General features: G+C 37.0%; 2 protein-coding genes across 3 annotated transcripts in view; both read left to right on the top strand.

The window, feature by feature from the left end:
* The window catches only part of LOC129790516 (uncharacterized), a 33088-nt gene extending 15915 nt beyond the window's left edge, over positions 1-17173 (top strand). For both annotated transcript variants that reach the window (XM_055828021.1, XM_055828022.1), the window contains exons 5-12: positions 571-672; positions 751-877; positions 1106-1202; positions 3373-3505; positions 4852-5054; positions 13604-13865; positions 14435-14510; positions 15554-17173. In XM_055828021.1, the coding sequence (XP_055683996.1) occupies positions 571-672; positions 751-877; positions 1106-1202; positions 3373-3505; positions 4852-5054; positions 13604-13865; positions 14435-14510; positions 15554-15782 (1229 nt within the window). In that variant the 3' untranslated portion in view covers positions 15783-17173. The remainder of the gene's footprint in view (positions 1-570; positions 673-750; positions 878-1105; positions 1203-3372; positions 3506-4851; positions 5055-13603; positions 13866-14434; positions 14511-15553) is intronic.
* A 562-nt stretch (positions 17174-17735) lies between these two features.
* Positions 17736-19304, top strand: LOC129790518 (DNA damage-regulated autophagy modulator protein 1). The gene is made up of 3 exons (XM_055828024.1): positions 17736-18111; positions 18211-18332; positions 18601-19304. Exons 1-3 carry the CDS (start codon positions 18047-18049, stop codon positions 19239-19241), a joined length of 828 nt encoding a protein of 275 aa, XP_055683999.1. The 5' UTR covers positions 17736-18046; the 3' UTR covers positions 19242-19304.
* Positions 19305-19566: the final 262 nt, after the last annotated feature.

Raw genomic sequence — 19566 nt, forward strand, 5'->3', positions numbered from 1 at the left:
AGAGACAAATATATGAAGATGGTAGATAAGAAAGTTTGTGCCTTCTTTAAAGTTTCCCTACGTCCGCCCACCTCGTGGCATGTTATATTTTTCACGAGGAAATGAGAAGGATTTTCCGGGCTATTTTCACACAACACACACACACACAAACACCCTCCTCACCATGTTGGAAAAATATAATCCTCCCCCCAATGGATGGGAGTCCATCAATTTCTCTGAAAGCACCATGAAGTGAAGACTTTGCCGTGATGGGGGTGGGTGGGTGGTTTGCAGTGTGAAGTTTGATTTTTTACTCAGGCAGACAAACTCCAATGTCCACGATGAACAATTCATGCGTCTTTTTTGTTGCAAGGGCGGTGAGAGGACGTCGAACGTGTCTCAATGAAATTGAAGATGGAATTTATTGTTCCGTCGTGTGTGGAGGGATGAAGCCACATATGTGTGGGGTAAAACCATGACCAAACGTGTCAAGAAATACGTGCGGTGGGCGTTGTGGTGGAGATCCATCCACGTCACACCATTTGATCCATCATCATTGCTCCATCATCTCCTGTTTGTTTGCTTTCGCAGGCTGGGATGGTCCATCGAGGCACTGGCTGGCCGTAACGTCCATCCTCCTAATTGCTGGAGCCGCAGGGGTGGCTGTTCCACTTGCCCTTCGTGTCACGGCAGGTGAGATGATCAATTTTCTTCCTTTTTGGGATCAAAAAGGTGGGAGGGCAATGCTACAACTTGTATGTGTACTTTTAGGAGCTCCCCTTGAGGAACGTCTCGAAGCTGCCACACAACTCCTCGAGGCTGTACCATTAATTGATGGGCACAATGATCTTCCATGGAATATCCGGAAGTTTCTTCACAATCAACTCAATGATTTTCAGTGAGTTCTACTTTATTTTAAATTAATTTTCCTCCTCAAGAGTTTTTCCGGTATTTTTTTCTAACTTTTCTGATATCTTTACTGTATCTAAATTTTACGTCTTAAGACGTTTAAACGGTTTAAAGTTTAAAAAGAATTAAGAGAGAAAAAATAAATCAAGGAAATGAACAAGAATTCTGCAATGTAGACAATTTTCTATTAATTTTTGCAATCTCATCACTTTTCCAGCTTCGATGAGGATTTGCGGAACGTAATGCCTTGGGCTAAGAGTACATGGAGTCATACGGATCTACCTCGATTGCGAAAAGGACGTGTCTCAGCGCAGGTAAGACCAAGCTCTCTTGCAATTGATTCAATTACTCTAAATTGTGATCAAACAACCTCTTTTTTCCAATTATTTTCCACACTTTTCGTATAAAAAAAAAGAATAAACTAAATAGGAGGAGATTGAATGAAAATTTAGAACGTGCAATTGACAGACAAAATCAGCAATTTGTTGCGAACAACGAGATTAATTAGATGGGATTACTATGTAGTGCTGTACTTCCGATAAGCTCCACTTGGTGAGCTTTATTTCGTGCATGAATGAATCACCTCAATATGATGCGGCACAGTGGGTGGGATTTTGTGATCTTTATGGAAAATTATGCTTTCAGCATTGATAACGAATTCATTTGTCCCATGCAGCCGATTGGGGCGGGGGGTTGATTTCGCACAGAAGGAAACAACAATAATGCTATCGCATTGATGAACTGTCCGACGTATGAGTTATGCCGGAGGAGAGCTTTTCTCAAAATGAGGTGCTCTGTTGTGTGTGAAGTTATGAGTATTGTTACCCCATCCCCTGCTCTGTCTACCATCTCTTGGGAACATTTCAGTTTGAAGAGGAAAAGAAGAAGCAAAAAACGACAACAATTCCACCCACACTGTGCCCCATAAAAAAAGAAGAGAAGAGAACCTCTGCACTATGGCTCTTCCACCTCCGTGCACAAGCACCAAGTGAGGAATTCATTGAAAATTGATGTCAGCAATGCAATTTGAATTCATTCGTCCTAACGCCAACGAGCACTTCTTCATATTTAGCACATCTCCTTCTCCTCTCCCCCCCACCCCGCTGCAGTGGTAGTAAATTTTCAATGCGGGAATGGAGAAGAAATCGCAATCGCCGCGTATAAAAAGAATTTAAATGGTTCAAATGGAACGCAAAAAAATGCAGAAAATGTGTCAATGCAAAGAAAAAAAAATTTTCCATCTTTTCTCAAGAAATGTTGGATTGATAATTTTTGCTGTATTCAATTTTTTTTAAATGGAATAAAAGAAGAAGAAATTGAAATGAAGTGAATCAATTAGGGATAAAAGGTTAAAATAATATTTATTGAATTTTAAAAGAAATTCCTTTCTTAGATCTTTTACTTCTCTCTGAGAATTCAAAGGAATTCTTTGAAGAAAATTTCTTTGAAATCATTTAAAGTTTTTCCAGTAATAATTTAAGATAAATGAGCACAGAGGATGCGGGGGTATGTTGTAAATTTTTCATGAATCTCTTGGGGAAAGTTTAATTGATTTTCTTTCCACTCTGCACCGTGTTTGGCTCAACAATGCCTCTCGTACAGCACACACCGCATTGCATGTTCCCTCAATGACTCATTGAGGTATACTTGAGATGCTTCTCGAGAAGCTTTCTGCTGAAGCTTTTTTTGTGGCGTCAATACTTTTTACACTCGAGAGAAGTAAACATTATATGTATGATGGGGGTTCAAGCGTCTGCATTTTTGTCGCCCGAAAGCTCACCCAGAAAAAAAAATCAACTGCGGGGAAAGCCTTTGAGGGTTTCATGTGCTTGTGAAATATTGTGTTGTGTGTATTTCTGGGGAATTACACATTCCACCCCATTGAGCAGGGAAACATGACTTTCCGGTGGTGGTGGTTGTTCTCACCATCACCCTCCCACCTTTAGAAACTACCCCTACAACCATTTATGCTTTGGGCTTTTGATGTTGCGATTTGCTGTCCTGCCTCGGGGGTTAGTTCATCCATACAAGGGATGCTCTACGGAGCTTTTCTCTCTCTCACTCTCCTTTCAACCAGCGAGCTTTCCTTGAGGCTATGAATGGGATTTCTTCTTTTTTTCCCCTTCCGAGCGAACTTATCGATTTCTATTGATCCCCGGGAGGCACAAGGATGAAGAAAAAAATACATCCCTTCCAAGGACAATCTAATGGCCATCGAAATGACCTTCTGAGCTTTCCTTTTCCATCAAATCACCACCACCACTCCCCCATCAAATGGACCCCTTAGTCCATTTGGAAGTAGAATGGCATGAGAAAGGGAGAAAAAAAAGAAGAAACCAAGGGATGAGTTTGTGGAATTATTCATGATTTTTCCTCAACTTTTCCCCATGTCATTCGCTAAAAGCTCTCACCGCCCCCCATTCAGTGTGGAGCTTGTGTGTGCTCGCCCAACTCATCTCTTTTCTTCTTGCTTCTTTTTTGCAGTTTTGGGCAGCTTACGTACCCTGTGAGGCCCAATACCGGGATGCTGTGCAACTGACATTGGAGCAAATTGATGTGATCAAGAGACTGACAGAGAGATACTCGCCCGAATTGACAACGTGTGCCTCTGTGGCAGGTAAATACATCCCAACAAGGGTGGCATTTGATGTGTGTGCTATATAGTGAGAATCCCACAATCTCCCACAAACTATATACCTGCCTACTAAATATGGTCTGGCCCATGGGTTAAAGGAGCAGGTGGGCGCAAAATCATCGCAAAGGGCTGCTGTGAAACATCTGCACGCAAAACCCGGAATTCCCGCAATTTCCTCTCCTCTCCAAACCATATTTATCCATTAATTAACCACACACATACACCCCGTAATATTTATTCAGGTTTGAAGATGATGATGAGGATGTATTTGAGGGTGGTGCCAGGAAATCTTTCCTCATACAATTCCATACCCCATATCCAATATTAGGCTTCCTCTCTCTTTGCATTTGTGCGCCACCCACACAGTACGAGGTGCACATGTTAACCGCTCTGATGGAGTCTGTTGATTCAAGAAAGTTTCCTTATTTATATAAATACATATTCGTCCTGGGTGGGACCTGAAACATGTTGATTTAGATGACAATTTCTCCAAAAGGAAGGAATTTCAACGTGTTCAAGTTTATTTATTGAGTTCCTTTTGCTACGTGAGTGAAGCTTTTGTGTGGTTCTCAAAGAGAAAAGCTGTTGGTTTTAATTCTCCTTAACAATTAATTAAAAAATCTGTAAAAAAAAAATAAGAGAAAATTTATCAAAATTATTTAATATTGAAAACTTAAAAGGAATGAAATAAGAAATTATATTTTTAATTCTCTAAAAATTCTAGCAGTTCTAGTTAATAAATAAATTCCTAATAATCTACATTCCTTTCTGTTTCTATTTGTCCATCTTTAATACCATCCACCCACGAAGAATTGCCACAAAGAATATTGTCTTAAAACATACAAATAGCAACCACAAATTCCCCATTGAATCCTATATATTCCCGACATCCCCTAAGCCGCCAAATTGAGCTCCATATGTCTCTCTTACGTTTCTCTTTTAACCCCCAAAAAATTCCCGCAATGTTTGTCTATCACAAATGGATTTGTCGTGAAGAAATAAAAAAGAAAAACGAAGACAAACAGCAGATCCAATAAAGCATCCCTTATCGTTCAATTCCCCAATTTTATTTGATCCAATTGTGGGGTAGAAATGTCCTGGACACATTGTTCGTAAAATATTGATCAGTCACTGTTGCCCTAGAAATGTTTCCTCTACTCCCTGGAATTATTCCCCTTTCCACTCACCCCCAATCCCCAATCCCTGGCGGCCAGTGTGTGTGGTGTAATGTTTGTAAAAAGGGGGGGCAAGATACACACACTTCAATTTAATGTTATTGTACATACACACAACGTAACCCCCCGCATGTTCTTTGTCCGTCTCCACAGACATCCTGGAGGCGCATAAGAACCATCAATTATGCTCCCTGACCGGCGTGGAGGGCGGCCACTCCTTAGGGGGCTCACTCGGTGTTCTGCGTACCCTCTACACGGTTGGTGTGCGCTACATGACCCTCACCTCCACGTGCCATACCCCGTGGGCGGATTCCAGCCATGACATCAAGCACGGCGGACTGACGGCCTTCGGCAAGGTGAGTTTTGTGTATCTTCTTCTCTTTTACCTCCCTTTTGCACCCTCATCATCCACACAGATAGCTCCCCTTCCCCCCCACAGTAATCTACCCCTAATGGGATGCTTCCTCGGAATTGGATTTCACGACATTCCAAAGGACATTGCACACCTTCTGGGGGCTCTCAGTGCGATTAATGCGATAAAACTGGAAGAAAAATCTTTGGGAAATTACACCAAAGAGGGGAGTTGTGAAAAAGAAATATCTTCTGTTCTATTGAAAAGAGAAAATCATAAATATCCAGAATTTTTCATGCGATTTATTCTTAAAGTCTTTAAATCCAAATTAAGGCTTTCATTGAGCTTTCTTTGATGATATTTCGAAAGCTTTCTGAGAGAAAATTTTGAAGGAATTTTCAATAAACTTTTAGGAAAGTTTTTGATAGAGGATTTCCCTGAAAATCTTAGAGAATTTCTATAAAGTTTCAGAAAGATTTATGTATTCTAAAATATTTCTAAAATAAAAGCTTCTTGTAAAAATTTCTAGAAGTTCTGAGAAGAATTTGCAAAAATCACAACTTTAAAGAATTTAAGAACATTCAAAACAATTTACCTTTTTGGAAAATTTTTAGAATTTTATTCTTTTCCAAAATTATTTTAAAAAAAAAAACTTTAAAATTGTGGGAAAATCAAGAATTTTTCAATGCACTTTAAGTGCATTTCAAGTATGTATTTCACCACACTTTATGCCCATTTGAAGAATTCTTTACAGTTTAATTAAAGTTCTTAAGCTTCTCAACTTGTCGGCAAAACACATCTAAGACTTCCTAAAGCTCTGCACTTTCTTCACACCTTTAAGCTGAAGCATTACGAAACCTCTTTCTCTCGACTTTATTAAACTTTTAAAGCTCACCAACCCTTTTGGTATGCCCGCAAGGTGTATTAAATCCCAGTAGAGGCAAAATGCAAGTCCCTGAAAGCTCTAAACATTGTTCATATCAAAATTATGTACTTGTGCAAAAGCTCTCCCATCAAAAATTGTTCAACAAACTAAATTCCAAAGGAGGGATTTTAATTGAAAATGATTGAAAATACCCAAACAACACGTTTTCATTTTCCTTTTCCCATTTAAACTCAACACTCTCGCCTGTTTGCAATCCCGCACTAATCCCCCACCAAGCTTATTATCTCACAATGTATCCGATAAATCACATCTCTTCAACAATAGCAGCTCCCTCCAACTGAGGCATCCCACTTTCATGGCTTTTCCTCTCTGCACAGTATAGTGGCTGACTGTGAGGTGAAAGGTGGCTGAGAAACTATGAGTGAATAATAATGAGAGTATTTAAATTAATTCCGGTTAGTAAGTTCATAATTTTCAATCCTCTCAAGCACGTGGAAACATCCCCTGAGAGCTCGCAAAAGGATCCCATTTAACAAGTTAAATTATTAAATACAGAACTACAGCTCTAGCTCTTCTATGTATGCATTAATTAATTTCTTGCTCACCCTAAAAAAAAACTTTCCAATGTAGTGTAAAATGGGGTGAATTGGAGTCAATTTAATTGGGGAGAGCTTTCTATGATTTTCAAATTTTCTCACAAAAAAAAGATAATTTGAATCAGATTCAAGTATACAGAACTTGTTAAAGAATTTTAAGAATCTAAACAAACTTTGAGGATTCCACTCTCACCAAATTCTGTGCCTATTCACCCTCTTCTACGGTATGGAGGTACTAAATAAAATTTAATCGATTGAGTTAGGCTGTGAGAAAACTCGGTGTATGTGTCTGTAAAAAAATCCTCCACATTTTGCAACGAGAAAAAAAAAGAAAATTCACGATGAGAAAAGTGAGAACATTCTACAGCGCACCTCCCTTTCCCCATGAGAATATTAATTTTCATTTTATCCCACGAGGGAGAAAGAAGAAATCTCGAGATGGACGGAGAAGGAAAAAAAGACGATAAAAAGTGGGGACAAGCAATAAAATAAATAAAATTTAATTTCCAGCTGTAATTTGCATCTCATTTTCATCGCGGAAATCTTCATTTGCGCCAAGAGATTAATGGTTATCCCTGTGAATGCACACACATACAAATTTATGACTTGAAAATCATGAAAACACCAAAATGGATTGTCTTTTGATTAATGAGTCTAATGTCCGCACATGAAGACATGCGGAGGCGATGGAGTGGGGGGGGGGGAAGCACCCACATTTTCTTCATTCTCTCTTAAGAGAATCCACAGAGCGCTTTGCCAATGTTCAACTATATACAAAAAGCTTCCACAAAGCTCTCAAGGGTCTTTAAAAAAATTCTTTCCGCCTCTGGAATTTTTCTATTTAATATTCTTTTCAATTTTTTTCGTAAATTTTCTTCTTTAATTTTCTTATATCACTCCGCTGGGAGATTTAGATTGAAAGTCTTTAACATTGAAGCTCAACAATTGAGATAACAATGAGAATTCTTCGTGACATCTCTCTGTTTGAATTATTTGAAAATTAGAAGACAATGATCGATTGATTTTATTGAATAATTCCCCCATATAATGTCTTTAACCCCCTCTTTAGGCTTCCAATCTCTATATCCTCAATTGATGGGAAATCAGTTGTTACAGAATCCTTAATTAATGCCAAATGATTCCTTAGAGGGTGTGAGAGAGGGAGAGCAAGGATGCAGATTTAATCGAGATTTTGGGAGAATGGAGAATAAGGGATTTCTCAACTGAATATTGATTGATTATAAAATTAATTTTTGATTAAATAACTTTAAGCTCATCTTGATGAAAACTCTGAATATTTAAATAAACATTTGATTTTACTCAAAAATTAAGGTTGATTTCTAAGTTCAATAAATGAAAGAAAATTAATGAAAATAAATACAGAAAACCAGGCGTCTCCACGGCTGTTTTAAACTTTCTTTTCACTACCACCAGGCGCCTCCATAAAAAATATATATTCATAAGAATAACAATTCGTGGTTCTTTAAAGCAAACAAGGCATTAATTTCTTGTGCAAGACCATTAGAAGAATTTTAATTACCGCAAGGAAAAGTTTTTAATTCGTTAAAAGATTGATTTCTCTCTCTTTTAACATTCTATTCTTTTAACAACGTCAATTGCTTTCTTATTTGATGATGGTGCGCGCGTTTTCTTAACTAATGAAGAGAACTCTTTTGCACCATTTTGCTTGGACAGAAATAATTAGGAAAGTCATTCTTGGACACTTTCTGCATTCATCTTTTTCTTTGCCTTCTCCGCACGTTCTTTGGAATCTTTCTTGCCCCCCCCCCCCTCTGGGAGGGAGGCAATTTGCTCAATTTATCCTTTTGCCTCCTTTTTTCCGTACCCCGCCATCCTGCCCCGACACTGTTGCCATCTCATTGAAAATTACAATGGTCTTTCCATGGAGGAAGAAAAAGAAGATTAATGTGCAACGGCGAAGAAAATGGAAGTGAAAAAAATTTCTTCCTACATAATTTACTCATCTCTACTAAAGCTGCATTTGTGAGCTTTTTTCTCTCACTCTCCCAACTACTTCTCATTTTACTTTCTGTATCATTTTTTGTGTGCTTCTGTGAAAGTCGACATGCTGGTGGGGGTGGATGCAGTTGAGAATCGATTGACTTTCCATGGGGGGAATCCTTTTACATCCCCGGAGATGAGTTTTAAAACACACACAGATGGGGGGAAAAGCACAAAAAAAAACTTTTCCATCTGAGTGGAAGAAGTGCAAATGTTCGGGGATTTCCTCACTCATTAATGTTCCATCTCAATTTCGTTCCCATACACACGCAAAGCTCTCTCGTTGGGAGCTTTTTTCCCATCAATTGGGCTTTAGAAATTTATGCAGAAAATTCCATCGTATAGAGGCAAATATTTAGGGTTTGCATTTAGGGGTAAAATCCTCGATGGGTGATAGAGAGGATCAGTGTTTGAGAAAGTGTTGCTTTTGCATTTCTCATGGTGCAATTCAATCGCATCTACTGCCACAAACCCGCTTAGGAGCATGAGCTTATCACAGACACCCTCTCTAAAGAGCTTGTCAGACAAAAAGGATTGAATTCTTTCACGGAAAGAAGCAATTGATAAGAAAGAAACTCTGACAAACAATTCAATAAACCACCACCATCACACCCTCTAAAATGCACAAAACATTTGAAGGCTGAAATCCTGAGAATTTCCCAACAATGTGCAAGAATGTTGAGGGGGTTGAGGGGCGGTAAGACGTTGTGGGGGATGTGAATAAATCAAGGAACTTCGATAGAATCCTCAAGAGCCCATCAAACATTTGTTCTGGCGGGCTGATGCTTGTTTATTTGAAAATCCCTCGTCAGGGATTCTCTCATTCACGCATCCCACACACACACATGCTGCCCAATTCAACACCCTCACCTACCCCAAAAATCAACACAATTGAGGCCAAAAGTCGACCCTTTGGCATTGAATTTCAAATGAAAAAAAAAGAACGAACAACATGGTAAATGTGAGTGAATGTCAACAGCAATAATGCCAAAAAAAGTGAAATGGGCGTACAGCTGAAGAGAAAAAAAATCTACCATATAATCCTTTTATTAGAAAGCTTCCCATCAAGCTCTCCCTAACAAGCTAATTAAAATTAGCTGCAAATTGCGTGGGAAACTAATTAAATACTCGAGAAAAGTCAATGATTTTTCATTATTCTTTCGTATTTTTCTCACTCATAAAAAAATTGGATAGAAATGTATCTCGCGTGAGGTTAATTAAAATCCACAATACTGTGCGGGAAAAGTTTGTCAAGTGGATGATTTTTCTTTTTCCCATTGAAACCATCACTTGGTATGAATCAATGATGGGGGTGTGAACCAATTAGAAGAAAGAAAAACCTTGGAGAAAACTCTCTCTGTGAAATTTCCATAATTTTTGCTTCAAATGAAAGTCACAGTGAATAAACAAATAAAAAAAAAGCTCAGGAAGGAAAAAGAGCTGCAAAAAGGACAAAAAGCAAAGCAATTCTGTAACATTGTATTTGAAAATGATAACGAATGTTGGAGAATGGTTTTTGCATTAAAATAAAATGGATAACTTTGTGGATGTATTTTCCCTAACAAAGGAAAAAGCGATATGAAAGCTCATAGCAATATGGTAAAAAAAAATTCCTTTGAAGAAATAAATTTTATTGAGATTTTGAGAAGATGATTTAATGAATAATAAATTGGAATAATAAAATTTTATGTTGTTTTTAGACTTCTTTTTTATTGTATCAATTAGTTGGTATACCACAATCGTGGCATACCAAGTATTGTAATCATCGGAAAAACCGACCACCTCAGATCGGGCTCAAACTTGGTATGAGCACGTTTTAGACTTCCCACATTACGAAAATGGTGGTGGAAAATTTTTGATCCGGCCGGCCGGCCTGCCGTTGGTCCCCATTTTGCCTTATAGCTCGAGAACGGTAACAGATAGAGACTTCCGGTTTGAAGTTTTATATAGAAATGTGGGTGTAAAATTTCATTTTTTCGCATTTTCAAAATCAAAGATGGCCGCCGTCCGCCATTTTGAACTACCGTCAACCACTTCCCTTACAGCTAGAGGTCTGAAATTTTAGTATGTTGTAGAGCTCAGTGAGACGTTTTCATCAACAATTCATACTTGAAAATCGGTCGAGCGGTTTAGCAAATATGGCGGCCTAAAGCAAAAAGTGTTTTTTCGATGTAACTCGAGAACGGCTTGACCGATTTTGACCATCTTGGTATCAAATGAAAGGTATTGAGAAGCCCTACAACTGTCTAGAACATTTCAAGTTTCAAAAACATTCGCAAGAGACGCTAAAAACAAAAACAAAAATTGCCTAAATTTAAGGGGCAATATCTCAGAATCCCCATCTTAGATTTCCTTGAATTTTTGATATGTTGTAGCCTGACTCAATATCTTTCATCGGTCCGAAAATGAAGAAAATCTATGTCGCCGTTTAGAAGATATGGCCATTTGAAAAATTCTTGAATTTGAAAAGTTCTAAGAGCCATATCTCTTGAACGGATTGTCCGATTTTGCTCAATTTAGTATCAAATTAAAGGTTTTGCAATTATCTACAACTTTCTGGAACATCAGAAACCTCTAAAACCATTCCTTGAGGACAAAAAGTGCAAAAAACTGTTTTGGTAGAACAAAAAACCGCCATTTTGTGTTCTGGAGGTGACCTTGAAATGTATTGAAATATATGTCAGATTATAGCTTATTTGAATACCTTTCCAAAACTAGTCAAGAAATTTCTGTATGTGCAATAGAACTTGAGATATAACCATTTTTGTCTTTCGAATTGATGAATTTCATATAAAAAATCACCTTTGCCTACTAATACTACTTAAAAATTAAATTACAACGCATAGACTGACCCATCCGCGTTGTGGTATACCAACTCTTATAACTGGACGCGTTATGATTGACTTTTATTTGATTTGGTTTTTATTTATTTAATGTCGTATACTTTTAATTGTTATGTGCATTCGAAATGGAGCTTTTCTTGAGAAATAAAATTAATTTATTGAAAAATCTTCTTAGATTTAATATTTTTAAATATTTGCAATTATTTTGATACTATTTTTGCAGAATTTTATTAGTTAGATCTGAAATATAGCTAAAAAGCTCTGACTGAGAGATAACAGAGAGAGCTTTATGCTTGAAAAAACCAACTTTGAGAAATCAATTCAAAAATACATACAAATATAGTCCATAAACTGAATATTTAAAAAGTTAGCGAAATATTTGAATATTAAAAAGTATTCCAGAATAAATCATAAACTATTCTGAATATTTAAAAATATTTCTCAAAATTTGTTGAAATTTTTCAAAGGATTTTGAATTATCAACTTCCCTGGAGAAAAAACCGAATAAATAAATTCTTTATTCTTTTATTCGGTATCCTCTTAGCCGAGACAGCTAAAGCGCATTATTCTTTACACCCAAGAACAGGTTCAAATCTCATTTGGAATGTAAAAAGATTTTTTTCTCCTCTCTCAAATTCTTAAAAGGTTCAATCACAGAAACTTTTCGTCTAAATAAAAAATACTTGATGGGAAATTTCCAAAGACTCTGAGGAGTATTAAAGGACAAAACCTCTAAGGGAAGTTTCTTTGAAATTTGCCACCAAAGTGCATTTCATTCGTGCAAAAAGGATGTTATATTTTATTCAGTTCGCTACCGTTCTATGTAGTCTCAATTGCAAGAACTTTTCCCTCCCAATGGGATACCGGGAGCACCTTAGGGGAATATTGGGAAGGCTCTATGCTCAGGAATTTCCTCGGAAAACCAACTCATGTGAACCACTTAATCCTGGTTCTCAAGAAGATGGTGGGAAAATGAAAATTTCTATATATGGGCCAGAGAGCGCATTTATTAGCAAACTTGAGCAATAATATATATTGTATAAAGTCAAACAGAATGCGATGAGGGGCGGACCAAGAGAGGGTGGATGGATGGTAGAGGTTTCTCCACATAGCAATTGATTGCCGAAGGAAGCACAACACTTGAGGAATTTATGGTTTCACAAATGTTTATTCTGCTCTATTGAATGAATTCAAGCGCACCAAACGCCCACAACCACCCCCTCAGCAAAAATTCCCCGAGACTTTTGCCACGACAGATTTTTGCCATTGAAGTCAGGAGCACTGTTTGGGTGGGTGTTTGTGAATTTTAACCCCCCACGCGCACACAGGGTGTATGCTGTACTGTAAGAGGAGGGTGCTTCCTTTCGAAATGTGTCGCTTTTGAATTGCAGAAAAGCACACAGGGGGTGGAGAGGCAAGTAGAAAAAAAAGGGAAGAAGAAAAAAAGTGAAAAGTCGATGACAACGATTGAAAAGGAGGGCGGCAGAAAAATCAGAGAAATCTCTTCGAGGGCTCTCTGGTACAATCCGCGTGCCTCGTCGGAATGCGCCTCCCCCGTATAGGATGATGAGGATCTTGTCAAGATACCAAAACGACATGGAGAAAAATCAGATTTCTCCATTTCCTCCCGCCTCGTGCGAGCTCTTTGTCATCCATTTCCTTGGAAGCGCGGGGCAGGGAGATTGGGATGTGGAAGCATCAAGTGCAAGGAGGCTGAAGGGTGGAGCTGGGGAAAAGAACAAGAAACCAAGAAGAGGAAGAAAAACATACACCTCGGTTAAGAGATATCATTCGGTGTAGATAAGACACGCTCGTCGCCCGGAACGACGTTGAACAGCCAAACAAGGAAGAAAAGGAACGTTCCCTTTTCCTCCCTATATATATATACCTTTGTGAGTCCTTGAGGAAGGATGCGATGTTGCTGACATGAAGCTTCAATGTGTGTTGAAAGTTCTTTTGCATGACAACCACAAGAGAGAGAGCTTTTATGTCCTATGTGTAGATCAAATATAAATGTAGGTCATGGAGCATACCTACATATAACATATAGATTTTAAATTTTAAATCTTTTAATGTGAGATCAGTGAGAAAAATTGATTAGATTGGAAATTATAATCAAAGCTTCGATGAAAATGATTTATCTATAAGAAATCAATAAAATAACAAAAGATTAATAAATGAAAAAAAATCTTTCTGATTTTTCCAGACCATCATCCGGGAAATGAATCGCCTGGGGATGATTGTGGACCTCTCGCACGTGTCTGTGGGCACGGTGCGTGATGCTCTGGCTGTGTCTGATGCTCCTGTGATATTCTCTCATTCCTCCGCCTATGAGATCTGCAATTCCAGCCGCAACGTCCAGGATGACATCCTCGTTGCCGTGGCGCGAAATCGTGGTCTCGTCATGGTGAACTTCTACTCACGCTTCCTCAGTTGCAGCGAAAATGCCACAGTTCACGATGCCGTAGGTGAGACACATCACCCACACGCACCCACCCTCTCTTTCCCCATTTATTTACCATTTGTTTTGCAATATATATTGGAAAGAAATTGGGTCATGTGTTGTTAATTATTCACACGCAATTGTTTTAACTCAATTCCACCCCAATGCAACTCAATGAGTATTCATTGATACGCTTTGCATCAGGAGAATTTAATTACAATCCCCCTAGCTTATTAATTTATATCACTGAATTAGCCGTTCTGTATATATGCAGGAAATTAGCAATCAATTGATTGCAAAATTGGGACAATGCATTCCAACAATTAGCCTTTGATCTTATCATTTGACGAATTCCATGCGAAGGGTTTGTGGGAAGAAGAATTTCTTTTCACAAACTCTTAACGTTTGAATTTGACTTTATTAAAGGCACAAATTCATAAGGAAAGAGAGAAAATTCAGGGTTGGTACGAAAATCCACCCTCTTTAACCCTTTACTTCCCCTCATACAATGTACCCACCCACTAAATAGCATTATGCACTTGTGCAGACTTAATGAAAGTTAGCCAATATTCGCTCTCTAATTTCTCCTTACAGCACACATCAATCACATAAAACGTGTGGCTGGAATCGATCATGTGGGGCTCGGTGCTGGCTTCGATGGGATCAATTAGTAAGTTTGCACGAAAAGCTAAAACTTTCCAGCTTGTTGGTGTTTTGTGGTTCTTACTCCACATAGCATACAATGTGCTGTTCCAAACATATGCGGATCGATCACAAATTTCGTTTACTGCACCATGAAATTCAACCATTGATGGCCAATTTACTCCCACACAGAGTTGATAAAATTCCTCAAAGTATAGATTAGAGATTTTCTTAATTGGATATTTATCAGTTTCATTTATTATTGTTTATTTGAGTATTTTTACAGTATTTTAATAGAAAAAAAAATTTTTGTTTAGAATAAGGGTAACAGGGGTAAAATGGTGAAGGTGAAAAAAATTAAACTTAATATTTCAAAAAGTTATGAGTACTAATCTGTCTAATAGTGCCTAGCTAAAATAATTTCATTAAAATAAGATTAGGGAACAAAAACCGCAATTCACCGTTTTACCCCAGGATTTTGAGAACAAGCAAATGTGCAAGGGTTTAAAAAATGGCCTGAAAAAGCATTTTTCGTTGAGAAAGAGTGAAATCATCTGAGACAAAGTTATAGTCCGGAAAATTTCCTATAAGATAGTCGTCATAGGAAAACTCAAACATTTTCATAGAACTCAGGAAAAATTATCTTCTAAAAAATCACCATTTTACCCCAGTTTCCCCTACAATAAAAAAGAATCACAACTACAAAGAAATAATCTAGATTTAAATTGGAAAATTTATTAAAATTTTAAAGAATTTTAAAATATTTATAAATAAATCATAAGATAAAATTGTCGATTTTTGTGATATCCAAAACATTGTTTGCATGAGCATTTGCCGTAAGAACTATTATTAAAAATTTCTTTAAAAAAAAACAAACATTTTTACGACAAGTGCTGATACAAGCACCGAATAATAATTATTCTTTTATTCACTAATTAAACAAGGAGCAATAAATTTTAAGATTTATAGCACAACCATTCTCTAATCGCAAATCTTTTATCTGTATTCAAGAAAATGTCTCAACTCTGATTTTTTTGCCTTCTTCGGCATTTTTTTCATGTACCACCACAGTACCCCCAAAGGGCTTGAGGACGTGTCCACGTACCCCATGCTCTTTGCCGAGCTGATGGGCGACGGCTGGACAGCTGAGGAGCTGACAAAGTTGGCTGGTCAGAATTTTCTGCGTGTCATGAGTGAGGTGGAACGTGTCCGGGATGCCCAAAAGACGGCAGGGGTACGTCCCTTCGAGGAGGTACCCAACTTCCGTCCGGATGACCCGTACAACTGCACCTCGAGTTAGTAGAATGCAGACCACAGTCCCGAATATCCGGATGCCTTGAAAATTTTACTCGACAACATTGCCCGAGCGTACAGTGGAGGAGCATCGTAGGGTGGATTTATCAATACCGAATGAATGGGGGGAAATGTCTCATTTTCTTAGCCAAAGACAGAGGAGACATGCACTTCTGATTAATTGCCTGTGTCTGAGGGAATCTCCAGAGGGGGGAGGAGATATTTTATGAATGTTTGTTGTTTATCAAGACGAGATTTATGCGTGGGTGTGCGCGCGCGGAGGTTTGGCAATTTTTCGGGAGTATTCTGTAGAGTAAAGGTAATTTATAATAAATAATAAATCATTGTTTTCTCTTTTTTCCTTTTATAATAAAAAGGATATGGAAGGAACATTCCAAAATATGTGTACATAATTTTTTCTATTATATATAATACCATATTCTTATTTTTCCCCCCAAATGGGGAGAGAGACGCATTTTATCACACAATTGAGATGCTAAGTTATTACCTTCAATGTAAGATTTATATACGAAAAAATATATATTATAATAAAATGTTCACCAAATTGTATTTATTATGATGAAAAAAAAATGAAAAAAAGACTTTCACGACGGGGGGCGTATAGATGTTTTATTGGGAGGATAAAGAATAAAATTTTTAGCGTAATTTCTACACGTTGAATTTTCCGTTTCTATATAAGTATGACAAAGAGTGAAAATTGTTTCTTTTTTTTGGCACGAAAATCACCGTAAATGTGTTGATAAAGAAAAAAATAATAAATAATAAATAAATTAAATAAGATGTGGTTGTTTCCTAAATAAAATGAAAAAAAAATATATAATAGACAAATTGATAAAAAAAATCTCGAGAAGTTTACTAAAAAAAAAAACATCTTTTTCACTAAAAAACCAATGAAAAAAAAACTTTTTAATGTTATATTGTCAATCATTGCTGAAATATAGGACCAAGAGAGAACTTATTAGAAGAAAAAGACGAAAAAATCGAAGCAGAAATAGATGACATTTTTTTTTAATTTTTAAAACATAAATATGAAAAAAAAAAAGAAAAATAAAATGTGTGAAAATTGTATTGACATATCACAGAGATACGATGAAAAATTAAAAGAAAAAAAATATATAAATCCATTAATTGAATGGAAAAAAAAAGATAAAAGAAAATTTTGTTGAAAATGTTTTTTTTTCGGAGATTTATTAATTCTCTTTCCAATATTAAATGGCACACAGAACTGGTACTATATATGTATTTATAAATGAAATATTTACTGAATAAGCTCGATTAATATTTAATTTTTTTTTGCTCAATAATCATGTTTTTTTCTACAAAGAAAATGTAAACTGACAAGAAAATATTAATTTCGTTTCAGAGCGAGAAATTGTTGATTAAATAAAATAATATTATTAAAATGTTTTTGTTTTCTTTTAGAGACTTTTTGAATGTTCCAGTTTAGATTTTTTATTGGATTAAATTGTCTTAGTTTTAATCCAAAAGACAAAACATTTTAGTTCATTAAAAACAATCAAATATTAACCCTTTTATGACAATTAAATCATTACCAAATCTATATTGTCGTTTGCATCAACACTTATCGAAAGGAATGCTAAATTCTGATGCAAAGGAAGATCATATTTGATCATTCTTTTCAATTCTTCATGCTTATTTGGCGTAAAAACTTCTAACAAACTTTTCAAAATATTCTTTTTTAGAGAAAAAAATAAAGATCTTATATCTTTTCTTTTGGATAAAAATTTTAACCCTTTTAATTGTTATTAACCCATCTTATTCCAACATGAAAAAAATCAAGAAATTTTTGGAAAACATAAAAATCCGTTAAAAATATTTGAAAATATAACCTAATAAGACTCAAACCTTAGTGTCTTCACTAAAACCACCTAAAAGAACGCAACAAAAGCCCCCAAACTCAAAGATCTAACGTCGTTCTGACACTTCCCAGACCATAACCTAAAAATAAACTATTGTTTGCAAGTTCCCAAATATTTTTGTTTGCACCAAATACGTAAAGCGCGTAAAAAAGTCCTCCGCGCGCTTCCTGCAATTTATTTTTGGTGAAGCGTGACAAATTGTTGGCAAACAATGCCATACAATTGATTTTTCTTCAGCAGTGCTGGGTCAATGTTTCCAGAACCGTAAAGTTTTCCCGGTTTGAAAAGTTCTCTCCGGAGGAATTACTTATTGTTGCATCAGACGTCCTTTGTCAAAAGGAGAATAAAAAAAAGGATTGACAGGACTGCAATGTCTTACCTATATCTTCTTCCAATATCTGTCTATCTCCTCTTCCAGGTCACCTTCCTGGGAACGTGAGTAAAAATTGCGATGAATTTTTCCGCAATGACTCATACTTTCTAAGGGAACTCCCCAGAGTTTTGCATTGTAAACAATTTTCTAATCTTTGACAGATACATTGCTGCCATTGTTCAGGGGCATGTTGTACCGGCTATTCCCTATATCAGCGATGCTGCCACTTATTCCCCAGAAAGTTGTGTCTTTGGACAACTCATTAACATGGGATGCATTCTATGTAAGAATTGCTTCATTCTCTATCTTTTCTTTTAGGTCTGAGAAAGCAGGTTAACGGTTACAAATTTCGAGTCTTCAAATTGGTCGTTGCTGGTTTTAAATCTAAATTTAACTCCTTAATCCTAATCTTAATGAACTTATTACAGTTCTAAGATCCTACTAAAGGATTTTCTTTAGGATGATCAGGATAACATGGACTAACCTTTAACAGCTTATACAGCCATGATATCAGGTTTAAGACAAACTAATTTGTTAATTTTTCTTTATAGTGGGAATCGTAGTCTACGTGAGATTCCGCCAAATATGCGTCCTGTGTGAATACCATGCAGACCTTCGGGATTCAACGTGGAAGCTCAACAGTCGTGCCCTCTGGGTTGGGTTCGGTTCCTGCCTTGGCATCAGTATTGTAGCCAACTTCCAGGAAACAAATGTCCGCGTTGTTCACCTCTGTGGCGCCTTCCTCTGCTTCGGCCTTGGTACAGTTTACTTCTGGATGCAGGCTGTGATCTCCTACTACATACAACCCTACGTAGGTACCATGTTCAAGGCACACATTCGGCTCTTTCTCTCCGTCGTCTGCACCATCTTCTTCGTCGTAGTCGCCGTGACGGGGGTTATATCACACATCCTCTTCCGCGGTGAAGATCCACGCAAATGGTATCCTTCCGATGGGGGTTGGAAGTACCATGTGGCTAGCTCGATATCCGAATGGGTTGTAGCTACAACCTTCTGCTTCTACATCCTGACTTTTACGGATGAATTCCGAAGCCTCTCTCTCGAACATCCGACTCTCAGGATCATTGAGTATGAGATTCTCGTTGAAAATGACAACGTAGTCAACTCCCAGGCTCATAGTCCACCAGCTCCCTCAACACCACCCCCAACGCCCCGAAATGTTATACTGCTGTGAGCTCCCAAAATGTTATATTTATTTTATAGAAAAGTCAATAAATTGGTGAGATATTATTTAAAACTATATTTTACTCCATTTTACTTTAAAAAAAAAAAGGAAAAAAATATGCTTTCATTTTGAATTCTTGTCGTTACTTTAACAGCCCTAATTTTTTAGGTTATAAGGCTTTGTTTATCTGTTTTCTTAATCTTATAAAATCTAGTCCTAATACTTAAAATTTTTTAATCTTAATATTAAGAAATTGAGATTTTAAACTCAACGGATAAATCCGGCAGCTCTCTCTACCAGCAAGTAGCTCAATTCAATTCTCAGTGCGTAATAA

Source organism: Lutzomyia longipalpis, chromosome 2 (assembly GCF_024334085.1).
Source record: "Lutzomyia longipalpis isolate SR_M1_2022 chromosome 2, ASM2433408v1".
Classification (NCBI taxonomy): domain Eukaryota; kingdom Metazoa; phylum Arthropoda; class Insecta; order Diptera; family Psychodidae; genus Lutzomyia; species Lutzomyia longipalpis.